General features: G+C 39.8%; 1 protein-coding gene across 4 annotated transcripts in view; it reads left to right on the top strand.

Annotated features, from left to right (window-relative positions):
• The window catches only part of LOC139975228 (E3 ubiquitin-protein ligase TRIP12-like), a 72,717-nt gene that overhangs the window by 54,042 nt on the left and 5,389 nt on the right, over positions 1-13,286 (top strand). For all 4 annotated transcript variants that reach the window (XM_071982971.1, XM_071982969.1, XM_071982970.1 and 1 more), the window contains 11 exons: positions 1,549-1,685; positions 2,747-2,898; positions 3,801-3,943; positions 4,141-4,294; positions 4,607-4,820; positions 5,634-5,788; positions 6,385-6,549; positions 7,479-7,643; positions 9,657-9,770; positions 10,309-10,403; positions 11,198-11,301. In XM_071982971.1, coding sequence (XP_071839072.1) covers positions 1,549-1,685; positions 2,747-2,898; positions 3,801-3,943; positions 4,141-4,294; positions 4,607-4,820; positions 5,634-5,788; positions 6,385-6,549; positions 7,479-7,643; positions 9,657-9,770; positions 10,309-10,403; positions 11,198-11,301 — 1,598 coding nt within the window. The remainder of the gene's footprint in view (positions 1-1,548; positions 1,686-2,746; positions 2,899-3,800; positions 3,944-4,140; positions 4,295-4,606; positions 4,821-5,633; positions 5,789-6,384; positions 6,550-7,478; positions 7,644-9,656; positions 9,771-10,308; positions 10,404-11,197; positions 11,302-13,286) is intronic.

Below are 13,286 nucleotides of genomic sequence, written 5' to 3'. Positions count from 1 at the left end.
TGTCAATGGTGTTGATATAACTATATGCAATCCTCTCGGAAGGGCAGGGCTCTGGGTCAAAACACATACAATATGGTAAATGTCAATGGTGTTGATATAACTATATGCAATCCTCTCGTAAAGGGCAGGGCTCTGGGTCAAGACACATACAATATGGTAAATGTCAATGGGGTTGCAATAACTATATGCAATCCTCTCGGAAGGGCAGGGCTCTGGGTCAAGACACATACAATATGGTAAATGTCATTTAATGGTGTTGCAATAACTATATGTGCTCCTCTCGGAAGGGCAGGGCTCTGGGTCAAAACACATACAATATGGTAAATGTCAATGGTGTTGTAATAACTATATGTGCTCCTCTCGGAAGGGCAGGGCTCTGGGTCAAGACACATACAATATGGTAAATGTCAATGGTGTTGCAATAACTATATACAATCCTCTCGGAAGGGCAGGGTTCAGGGTCAAAACACATACAATATGGTAAATGTCAATGGTGTAACTATATGCAATCCTCTCAGAAAGGGCAGGGCTCTGGGTCAAAACACATACAATATGGTAAATGTCAATGGTGTTGCAATAACTATATACAATCCTCTCGTAAAGGGCAGGGCTCTGGGTCAAGACACATACAATATGGTAAATGTCATTTAATGGTGTTGCAATAACTATATGTGCTCCTCTCGGAAGGGCAGGGCTCAGGGTCAAAACACATACAATATGGTAAATGTCAATGGTGTTGATAAAACAATATACAATCCTCTCGGAAGGGCCGGGCTCTGGGTCAAAACACATACAATATGGTAAATGTCAATGGTGTTGATAAAACAATATGCAGTCCTCTCGGAAGGGCCAGGCTCTGGCTAACAACACATAAAATAAGGTAAATGTCAATGATGTTGTAATAACAATATTCTCAAAATACCGCTCCTACAAGTGAAAGCATGCAAGTTTGGCTCTGTGATGTCATGTTTGGAATTCTCTTAGAAGAGCAATCTTACTATTAGTGTATACAGCAATATGTGATTTATAAATTTTCTTGTTTTTCTAAGGAAAACAAGAAAAGGGTGCAATCCAAAAACTTCTCCCAAGATATGTCATCTAGGTCAAATTTAGAAACTTTGATTCATTTTTACTTGGCCTTGTAATAAGTTTTTTTTTTTTTTTTTGAGGTTAGCAGCTATGTGGCTAGAACTGGTAAAACTGCTCTGAACTAGCAAGCTACTAACCTTTTAAACCAATAAAGCATATCTCTGTTTCCGATGGATTAAAAATAAAGTGAACTGTTATGAACTGATTTGCCTTGGCATTGTTCGTCATATTTATTGTCCCTGTGCAAGTTGCAGGTTCTGAAGTAATAAATAAGTATCTTTCTTTTAACAATCATTAAACTTATCCTTAGTAGCAGGCACCACCAAACAAGACACTGCCTAATAGATTCCAGTTTCCAGTTCCAGTTTGTGGGGCATAACAAATAATTTAAAACTTATCAAAGCGTTTAGTTATAACTGGTATCGTACACTGACATGCTTCCCATTTCCATCTTCACAGGTACCGACCGGCACAGGAGAGCAAGCAGTCTAGTCCAGGAGCAAGTTCCTCTACGTCAGTTTCATCCAAGAAGGGCAAGCAGGGTGGAGGTAGCAAGGCCGCAGGCAAAGGCAGGAAACACGATGAACTCTGGATTGGTGAGTCCCAGCAGCTTGAAAGAGCGATGCACATTGATCTTGATGAGTCTTTGATGCTACATTTGATGTCGAAAGCTCATCACAATGGATTTTGCTTTGATAAAGCACGTTTCATTTAAATAATGAATGACAATGTAGCATCTTATAAACATGTATACTGTATGAAGGTGTGGGGCTGACAAAAATTATTGTGGAATCAATGGAAATCAGTATGTACTCTTAGTATTCAGAACAATATCGAACCTTTTACGATTGCCTTCGAAGACCACAGCGATTTTCGACCCACACCTGTTGGCCCCAGGTATGATGATCGATCATGTCATAAAATCATTTAGGGACGAAGTAAGAGATTGAACAATTGACATCCCTTTCGACTGCCAAGATGTCAAATTTAAATAAAGTCAACACCATGGAGGTTTTAATGGTATACATAAGAGAAAGGTTCACCTAAGTGTGTGGGAGTTTGCAGGATCCAGAAAGGATGGTGACCGGGCGCCGTCTACTCTCTGCACATGTCACCAGTTTATACGTTTCTGCAACAATCCATCTCTCCCTTCCTCCCTCCCTCCTTACCTCCCTCCCTCCCTTACTCCCTTCGTCCCTCCCTCCCTCCCCCTCCCTCTGTGTGTTTGTAGTCTTTGTAATTTCTTTGAAATTACTCCAAAAGCTGCCCAGTTGATAAGTTGCTCCTTTCATAAGCAGCTGCACTAACCTAGAGAAGAATTAAGTGTTCAGATTTCGTGTAGCAGTTTAAAAAGCTCTGAATTTGGTCTCGTATAAAATATAACAGTACCTGAGTACATAAACTGTCATACATCTTTGCACTTGTATAACAAGTTGCATAACATTTGGTGATGTGATACAGGATACATTATTCCCTGTGACTAAGTGTGGATGATACCTTTGGAACTCATAGGTTCACCTGTGTCTACAGTTACACATAGCAATCCAAACACTCCCACCCTGCCACCTCAGAGTACCACGGCATTGTTTAACATGTGTGTTCTCAATTAGTACTTGTTTATAAATATTCTAATTATTTTATTTTACTTGTCTAACAGATGGTGTTTGTCCTCAGTCTGATTCCCTCCTGGAGCCTTATCTTTCATCGTCACTGCCTTGTCTGAAGAACATAGTAGACCCGTCTCTGGAAGCAGTCACTCTCTTACGGACATTGCATGGACTCAACAGACATTGGAACTCTCTCTATTCTGTGAGTTTAATAAGGATGATTTCCATGTGTGTCTGCAATGTGTAAAAATACTGAAGAAGAAGAAAAAAGATGCATTGTTAGGTTGCCTTATCAGTGTCATATGTTTTAAGTCTTGGGGAAGGTATGTCTAAGTTTGGTGCTAAAGAGAAGAAGTTACGCCATTGCGGACATTGCATGGACTCAACAGACGTTGGAACTGTCATGTGTGTTTTCAATTTGTAAAATACTTGTTAAACAATGGTGCATTTATAGTTAGCCTCGTTATTGTCATATTGTATATTATCCAGATCTTGAAATCTGAGTTGCTCCCTCATGAGTAGAAGTTACCTATCCATTGAGTAGACCCACTTATTATTGGGCAGACCCACTCATTAGTGAGTGGACCCACTCATCAGTGGGCAGACCCCTAACCAGTGGGTGGACCCACTCATCAGTGGACAGACCACTAACCAGTGAATGGATCCGCTCATCAATGGGCAGACCCACTAACCAGTGGGTGGACCCACTCATCAGTGGACAGACCCACTAACCAGTGGTGGACCCACTCATCAATGAACAGACCCACTAACCAGTGGTGGACCCACTCATTTAGTTTTCTTCAGACCTACCCAATTAGATGTTTATATCTGAAAAAGGGTTCTGATCAAGATAAAAAAGATGACACAAATGGAAACAGTGTTTTTGGTTCGGTAGACTACGTAGCTGAATGACATCAGATCAGAAGCAAAAGCCATTCTAGACAAAAGAATATGTGTAGGAACATAGTATGGCAAGTTAAACTATACAGAGCATGTGATGGCACCAGACTAAATGTTATCATTGTTTGCACTCTTCCATAAACCTCTACAAATACTGCGTGCATTATTGTTGACTGATTTGATGGTTTCATTTAACCCATATAGGATGTGGCTCCTCAACCAGCAACCAACAGCAGCGAGTTCATCAACAGCAAACTGACGGCCAAGACGAACCGCCAGCTACAAGACCCGCTGGTGATCATGACCGGTAACTTACCATCCTGGCTAAATGCAATCGCTATCTCATGGTGAGTCTCGTATTAGTTCTGAGAAGAATGCAACTCCTAGCTAGCAGTTTATTGAGTTCCCTCTGTATTCTAACCGGTCCGGACCGGTTTTTGACCACTCCCTAGTTTTATCCTCGCTGCAGAGCTACTGTGCAAACGGAGATGTCTGTGTCGTGCACAGGGATTTTAACACATAACTGCTCTGCGTTCTATTTCAGCCCATTCCTGCTACCTTTCGAAACCCGCCAGATGTTGTTCTACGGGACAGCTTTTGACCGTGACAGAGCCATGCAGAGACTGCAAGACAGTAATCCAGAATTAGGGGCATCAGACACCAGTGAACGGGTAGCACCAAGGCTTGACAAACGGAAGGTATGTTACTTACTGGAAAATGTAAGAAATAACCCAGCAAAGTGACAGCCAAATTACCCAATCTGTTTATTGTTATGGTTGGTTTACACCTCTACCTCTTCAGGATTGGTTAACCTTAAATAACCTCACTCAAAGTTGAGTAAATTACAACACAAAATGTATCTCCCTAAAGCTAATGTCAACCCTTACCACTCAGAAATGTATTGCTAAATCTTCTATGAAATAATCTGCTAGAATAAACTCCTAATTGTTAAACAAAACTTGCAGACAATGGTCACTCGATAAAGAAATACGTTTTTTCCCCCATCGCAGAGAACGGTTTCAAGAACTGAAATTTTGAAACAAGCCGAGTCAGTAATGGAAGACCTTGCAGGTTCTAGAGCTATTCTCGAGGTGCAGTACGACAGTGAGGTAGGGACCGGGTTAGGCCCTACTCTGGAGTTTTACGCTCTCGTCTCCAAGGAGCTGCAGAGGAGCGACCTGGACCTCTGGAGAGGAGAAGCTGCCCCAATATCAGAGCCAAAAGGTACAGCAAAATTGCATAACACATTGCCCTATTAGTAGTCTTATTTGTAATCAAACAAATATATGGTTAGGTCTTTCATGTTGTCTAAATAATCGCATGGCAGTACAAAATACATTTCCCGACTGTCACAATACGACAATAAATTGCCAAATTCGGCCAGTTTTGTCACTTCCCAGTGCCACTAACAGCTTAGCTAAGCCTTCTTCAACTGTCACATGCTTCCAAATATGTATCTGCTAAAGATTTGGACTATCTTGGCACTTGGAAATTTCAATACCCAGACACCTTTGTTTTGATCTGCATTAGGAGTTTGTGTGCATATTACATTCCCTGTTCCCTGCCTTTGTTTTAAACACAATGCTAGGACCAGTGGCTGAGAACCAGGTCAATTGTATTCTAGATCCTCCAGCAAGCAGGAACTCACGAAGAAGCCATCATTGGCTTATCAAAGCTGCAAGCTGACCGAAGTCAGTCTCTTAGATTCATATTTAACATCCATGATTATGAATTGTCAACAACTCTGTAACTGGACGACGTACATTAATCTTGGAGTGACTCGAACTCTGGACCTTATGATTGAAAGGCACCGGCGTTAATCACTGAGCTAACACTCCCTATTAGTACAATGATGATGATGATGCAAATGGAACATTTTCAGTTGCAGATGGCCGAACAGTCTCTTGTAGGAAATAATCATTATTTTGTTTGTGTAAATGTGAGTTATTGTGACATTAATATGGTTAGACACAAGGAATTTCCACATCTCTTTTTTTATATCAATCTTTCCTTTGTGTCTCTTCTGTCTATCTTCAGATGGAGGTTCGGGCAAGAGGTACATACACACTCACAATGGATTATTCCCAGCCCCGCTAGGGAGGAATGCCAAATCATCTGCTGTGTCAAAGGTCAAGACAAAATTCAAATTTTTAGGTCGTTTCATGGCGAAAGCTCTTATGGACTCCAGAATGGTAAGATTGTAACTTTCATTTTGTATAAATATCGTCTGTTCTTTGTACTGGTTTGGTCACTCTTTTTGATGGAAATTCGCTAGCAATAAGAAATTTGTATATATGCCCATAGCTTAGGCGAAATCTAATTTTAATTTCAGTTACTGGAATGGAAGTCAGTTTACCATGTAAGTCCCTGCAGCTAAAATATAAGTAGTTCTCATTCTACAATATTCTTGTTTACTCATACCAGTGCTTTTAGTTTGCTTGCCATGAGAAAAATACAGCCAATATTTCAGTTTCAATATGTAATCACAAGATGCTAGTTTATTGTTGTCTTGTGTGCTTGGTAGAAACTTTTCCACAGTCTTCCAAAATTATCAGATATTTTTTATTTAATATCAAGAATTATGGAACAGTCAAAAGAGTCAAGAGTCAGAGATAATTATACTTGACTGCACAGAGACTTGATTATTTGACCCTAGAGAAATCTTTACTTCCTTAACATTTATCAGTGACTTTACCATGTTTAAAGAGACTATGTGTCTCCTCCTGTTGTCGCACACACAGTTCATATGTGTTCTCTCTGAATGAATTACGATGTTTGATCTTTACAGTTGGATATTCCTCTGAGTTTACCATTCTACAAGTGGCTGCTGGGCCAGGAGAAGATGTTGACATCCTTTGATCTGCGTTTTATAGACCCAACTCTTTCACAGTCCTTCCATCAGCTGAAATCTCTCGTCATCAAGAAAGAGAGACTGGCTAAAGACAAAGATATGGTACGGTCATTATTTTCATCACACTCGATGAATCAAAAAATATTTGAGTTTTTGGCTTGAGGGCAAAAGAAATTCAGCAGAGTTTGTCGCCAGGTTTGCTGCTGAAAATTACTGATTCTTCAGTAGCAAAAGCGAGAAAACATTCTTAGGATTTTTTATAATACCTTTAGGCTTTTCCATAGTTCTTTCTTTAGCTGTAGAAATATTTTAATTTTGTGGATTAGGTGAACAAGAAATGTTGCCTAGTTTTGTGGATTACTGGAATTCCCACAAACTTTAGCTACTTGTAATTCAAGAACAGAACTTTCGTCATTGACGTCATCAATATTAAAACGTGATGCCTTGCTCTTTAAATTGTTCATTTATCATGTAGAAAACCATGAAATAATTTCAAATGAGATAAATTGGACACAGTTTGGAGCAGGGTTTGTAGATTATGCTAACTAAACACAAAACTTAGCTCATCATTGGGCACGACAGGAACATGCACCGCAAAGCTGTTGTATGTTCCTTTTCAGTCGGACTTGAATTTGGTTGGTCTGGGACTAGTCTTTAAACTTGTTCCAAGTTTGCAAAGTTTGGCCTTTCATTGGTCAAAGAGTCATTATTTGCAGGTAGAATTAGAATGGATTTTACCCTTAATTATCAGGCATGAGCTTTTTCCGCGAATTTGCGGAATATCCGTGGTTTCTTTTCTACCTCGGTGACAAAAACTATTATCCTAACACACTGTAGCATACGCAAACTGGAGCCTATACTGCAATTTTTGCAAAGTTCCGTGATTTTTTGTTTACCCCAGGCTCATCCCTGAATTATTATAAAATTAATATTTTTCATGATATTTAGATGTTTTTTGATGAGTATTTGTCATCTCTTTGAACTCATACAGGTTCTTCGCTAGTTTTTATATTTTCAATCTTTTTCTTCAGTCGGCAGCAGACTTGCAGGAAGCCTTTGAAAATCTTACAATGGATGGCAGTTCTGTTGAAGACCTCGGTCTAGATTTTACCCTCCCAGGATACCCCTCCATAGAACTTAAAAAGGGTGGCAAAGACGAATGTGTCACCATCCACAACCTCCAGGATTATCTTCAGGTGAGGGTCCTCACCATTTGAGAGAGAAAAATATCTGGAATATACTTCAGCTTTGTTCTTTTGTCAAAATTACTTTCTGAAATATTGTATGGATTCGGTATTGTACACTGGGCAGGTTCAAAAACAATATTGTAATATTTTATTAGCAACCGAAGCCCTTGAGGAAGTTGTTGGAAAAGTTGATGAATTGTTTACCGTGGTGACTGATTTATGGAGGGGTGGGGTGAGGGGAAGGGGGGTCTTTGTAGCATGTTTATAAAAATTACTGCTTTCTTGTTCAGAAATTAACTTGCCATTTGCAGTTTATGGTGTCATTTTGAATAAAACTTATTGAGCAAGAACAGTTTGTAAGTCTCAAATATCATCAAATTAAGATGAAGATGCTGTTTAAATCAGGGAAAAATCTGAGCATCTGATTCTAGTTAATGTGATTGTAACACATACCTTGTCTATGCTGAAATGTATGATTTAAACCAACAGGATATGGATCATGGAGTGGTCCGTTTTTATTACAAAAATGCTTAATTTGATGGGTAGTCTGTGAAATGCATGATGAGAGGATTGAGCCTCCATTTGGGATGTACATAAAAGACCTTTCCAATTTCATAATAAACTGTATTGCTGTTAGAGTTAAACGGGACTGCCTGCTGAAAGGTGATCAGCAGGGACATACCATTTATAAATTCAAGGTTTACTTTGTTAGTGACTAGGAGCAGTTGGCTGTTTATTATCAAGCATTGGGGAACATGTATTGGGTGAGAAATGTTATCTATTGTCATCAATGCTGTCAATGGACATTAGGGTCAGATTATCTAATACAATGACCATGGTCGTTGTCGCCTTGACAAGGATGTGTTGTGGTGTTTGTTTGTTTATTTTTTTATTTTTCCTGGTCAGTTTCGAAAAGTTCAATAGAAGACATTTTGTAGATGCAAAAAACTTGAGTCTAGCCAATGATGTTGTCTTCTGATAGTCGTAGGTCATCGGTGATGAGATTCCATCCTAACACTGAGGCTAGTCCCAAGTAACAAATCTGGCTGCTTCACAGAGATTTTTGTATTCATCTAATCTTAAATTTAAGTGGTAAAACCTCCTAGAAAAGAGTTTTTTGGGGGAACTTTTAGTCACTTTTTTACAAGGCTCAAAAAAGGTGCAGTGCTGCTGGTGACCTAGACAAACGTAAACATTGCATCCATTGAAATTAAAAAAGATATACAAATCTGAAGGTTTATATTTTGTACAGTGGACCAAACTTTTATTTTAAGTTTGGTTTATACTGCAAACCAAAAATGATAATGAACTGATATTTGGTTTCGATGATAATCGTAACCTATGCATTCATGATGGCGTGTGTGTGTGAGTGCGTTTTGACACCCAACTTGTAAACACAATATCTCAAGAAGGGAAGGTCAGACCAATCTCATATTAAGTGTGTAGAAGTACAACATTGAGTACAAGAAGCCTATTGTTTTTGGTGGAGGTCAAGGGTCATTTGGGGTCACCAGGGGTCAAATTGTAAAAACCTTGTAAGCATGTACACCCTCACTATACATTATGTCAGATTCATGAAGAAAACTGCTCATGTTACTTCGAAACCACAATGCAATTTTGCATTCTGTTTTTATTTTAATTACCCTAACCCACACTAAAACTTATAGTTCCGTGCTGGAAGCAAAGGAACCTATGCAGTTAGGTTGGCATGTGTATTTATGGCAATAACTCTGCAACCGTTAGTAGCCAAACTCGGTATACGATTGTTGGTTGATAACTGGTACATATAGGCCATCTGGGCCAAAAAAAAATCCAGGCCCATTTTTGTGCCAGGTGGGCCCAAATTTTTATTTCCACTGCGAATGCATTTTGGGACACATTCTTTGGGCCCAAATTTGTGGGGCCAGATATGTTTGGGACCATTTGGACGCATTTCCCACATTTCCAATAAAGGCGTGAAAACAAGCTCAAGATTTCAGCTTGTTACTTCAGATATTAAATCAATTCTGTGTTTTATTACAGTTGGTAGTTCATTGGACTTTTGTGGAAGGTGTTTCCAGGCAGTTTGAATCATTCAAAGATGGCTTTGAGTCAGTATTCCCATTAGCACATTTGCAGAGCTTCTATCCAGAGGAGGTACGTCGTGGTTGATTCTTTTCAAGACGTTTACTAAATATTATCACAGGCCTATTGAAACCATGTAAAATAGTTTATTGCAACATATTATTGAGAACGATTTTTCGTTTGGGCTAGGGATTTTAATTATACTCTGGCAAATTCCATCCTACCATGTAGAAGGACATTGATGAACCTAGTTAGGAATTGTTCCAACTCTGGTTAAAGCTTTCTGACATCCATTATAAACATGACAACAATTTTTCAAAGATAACACTGTTAAACTTCGGACATTAAATATGAACTGTCCTGTCATATCCACCAAAATAGTTACTTGAATTGTGAACTGGAAAAAAAGAAGACATTTCTGAGCTGTGTTAGGAATCAGTAAGCCTTTGTATTAATGAAATGATAGCATGTTTTTAATGTTGGCATAGATTATTGAAGGAAAATCGGCTAAGATGTCTTTATACAAAATACTATATATATTTATGTATGTATAAATGTGTGCGATATTTTCAGAAACATTGTTGCTATATATTTTTTTTTTTTCCTGTAGCTTGATAACTTATTTTGTGGTGACAATAGTGAACCTTGGGACATCAAGATACTGTTAGAATGCTGCAGACCAGATCATGGCTACACACATGACAGGTGAGTTATCTTAAAGGCATTGAAGACTCGCCCCAAACCGCGTGCGGCCATCTGAAAAAGCTAACTTTCTGTCGCTTGCAAGTGACGTTTTGTTTGTGTCGCTACAAAATGCAGACAGTAATGAAATGTGATACCTTGTTATCTTTAGCTGGACCTGAGATGTCCATCGCTGTATTGTTTGTACACTGCTGTGGGTTTGCACGCAGCTGTATGTACTGACTATACACTAGTGTCTAATTACCGACGGTAGCAAGCTGTGTGTGTATTTTCTGGGATCGATGGTGGTGTCTAACACTTCTGTTATGTGTTTTTTTTTTGTGAAAGCTTCTTGAGAAATAAACCCTTCCAAGGTAGTGAAATACAAATATGTTAGAGTGATTGGATTACCAAATTGAGCATAATTCAATCAACATCTTAAATATATTAACAGATAATATCAAGAATAAGAATATTCTCTCTGAATGGGGAAAAGAAAGAATATGTGTAATGTATTTACAGGTATTGGCAACTGGAGTCCAGTACAAAAGTTTGGTGCCATGTGCTTTATGGTAAGGTAAACAAACAGAAGCATATATTGGTGGATTCATTACATTTTATAAAAATGATTGATGTATATAAAAACATATATATATATATATATATATATATATATATAAATTATGCCTGAATGGAATGCTGTGGTCCATAGAATGATGCTGTGGTCCATTTTGCATAAGTGATACACTAATTTACATTTAAATTTACATGAAATTGCTTGATCTCAAGGTTCTATTAGTTTGTTTCTTGAATTTCAGTCCAGCTGTGAAGTTCCTCTATGACGTACTTTCATCATACAAGGCTGACGAACAGAGAATGTTCCTGCAGTTTGTGACTGGAAGTCCAAAATTACCCGTTGGCGGTAAGTTTATGCCTTCAGTGGCATTTGGGGGACGGTACTGTCCCCGATACTCAATTGCATGGATCGTGGGGCCTTGAGTAACAGGTATACTCATCGCATCAGTCATGAGGTACTTATCCTGTATGAGACACAGTGCCTTAAGTGACCTTTGCACCATTCTGTGTATGGTGGGCTGTGTAATGACAGATATCAGCCAGCATGTACCGTGGGGTATTCTAATAGCAGAGATAATCTTGTATGAGTCTTGGGGTATTGTGGGCCGCGTAGTGACAGATATGAGCCAGCATGTACCATGGGGTATTCTAATAGCAGCTATAATCTTGTATGAGTCTTGGGGTATTGTGGGCCGCGTAGTGACAGATATGAGCCAGCATGTACCATGGGGTATTCTAATAGCAGAGATAATCTTGTATGAGTCTTGGGGTATTGTGGGCCGCGTAGTGACAGATATGAGCCAGCATGTACCATGGGGTATTCTAATAGCAGCTATAATCTTGTATGAGTCTTGGGGTATTGTGGGCCGCGTAGTGACAGATATGAGCCAGCATGTACCATGGGGTATTCTAATAGCAGAGATAATCTTGTATGAGTCTTGGGGTATTGTGGGCCGCGTAGTGACAGATATGAGCCAGCATGTACCATGGGGTATTCTAATAGCAGCTATAATCTTGTATGAGTCTTGGGGTATTGTGGGCCGCGTAGTGACAGATATGAGCCAGCATGTACCATGGGGTATTCTAATAGCAGAGATAATCTTGTATGAGTCTTGGGGTATTGTGGGCCGCGTAGTGACAGATATGAGCCAGCATGTACCATGGGGTATTCTAATAGCAGCTATAATCTTGTATGAGTCTTGGGGTATTGTGGGCCGCGTAGTGACAGATATGAGCCAGCATGTACCATGGGGTATTCTAATAGCAGAGATAATCTTGTATGAGTCTTGGGGTATTGTGGGCCGCGTAGTGACAGATATGAGCCAGCATGTACCATGGGGTATTCTAATAGCAGCTATAATCTTGTATGAGTCTTGGGGTATTGTGGGCCGCGTAGTGACAGATATGAGCCAGCATGTACCATGGGGTATTCTAATAGCAGAGATAATCTTGTATGAGTCTTGGGGTATTGTGGGCCGCGTAGTGACAGATATGAGCCAGCATGTACCATGGGGTATTCTAATAGCAGCTATAATCTTGTATGAGGCTTGGGGTATTGTGGGCCACGTAGTGACAGATATGAGCCAGCATGTACCATGGGGTATTCTAATAGCAGCTATAATCTTGTATGAGGCTTGGGGTATTGTGGGCCGCGTAGTGACAGATATGAGCCAGCATGTACCATGGGGTATTCTAATAGCAGAGATAATCTTGTATGAGTCTTGGGGTATTGTGGGCCGCGTAGTGACAGATATGAGCCAGCATGTACCATGGGGTATTCTAATAGCAGAGATAATCTTGTATGAGTCTTGGGGTATTGTGGGCCGCGTAGTGACAGATATGAGCCAGCATGTACCATGGGGTATTCTAATAGCAGCTATAATCTTGTATGAGGCTTGGGGTATTGTGGGCCACGTAGTGACAGATATGAGCCAGCATGTACCATGGGGTATTCTAATAGCAGCTATAATCTTGTATGAGGCTTGGGGTATTGTGGGCCGCGTAGTGACAGATATGAGCCAGCATGTACCATGGGGTATTCTAATAGCAGCTATAATCTTGTATGAGGCTTGGGGTATTGTGGGCCACGTAGTGACAGATATGAGCCAGCATGTACCATGGGGTATTCTAATAGCAGCTATAATCTTGTATGAGGCTTGGGGTATTGTGGGCCGCGTAGTGACAGATATGAGCCAGCATGTACCATGGGGTATTCTAATAGCAGAGATAATCTTGTATGAGTCTTGGGGTATTGTGGGCCGCGTAGTGACAGATATGAGCCAGCATGTACCATGGGGTATTCTAATAGCAGAGATAATCTTGTATGAGTCT

The sequence above is a fragment of the Apostichopus japonicus genome, chromosome 10 (assembly GCF_037975245.1).
Source record: "Apostichopus japonicus isolate 1M-3 chromosome 10, ASM3797524v1, whole genome shotgun sequence".
Classification (NCBI taxonomy): Eukaryota; Metazoa; Echinodermata; class Holothuroidea; order Aspidochirotida; family Stichopodidae; genus Apostichopus; species Apostichopus japonicus.
The sequence above is the reverse complement of the archived record's forward strand: the minus strand, read 5'-3'. Positions and strand labels throughout refer to the sequence as shown.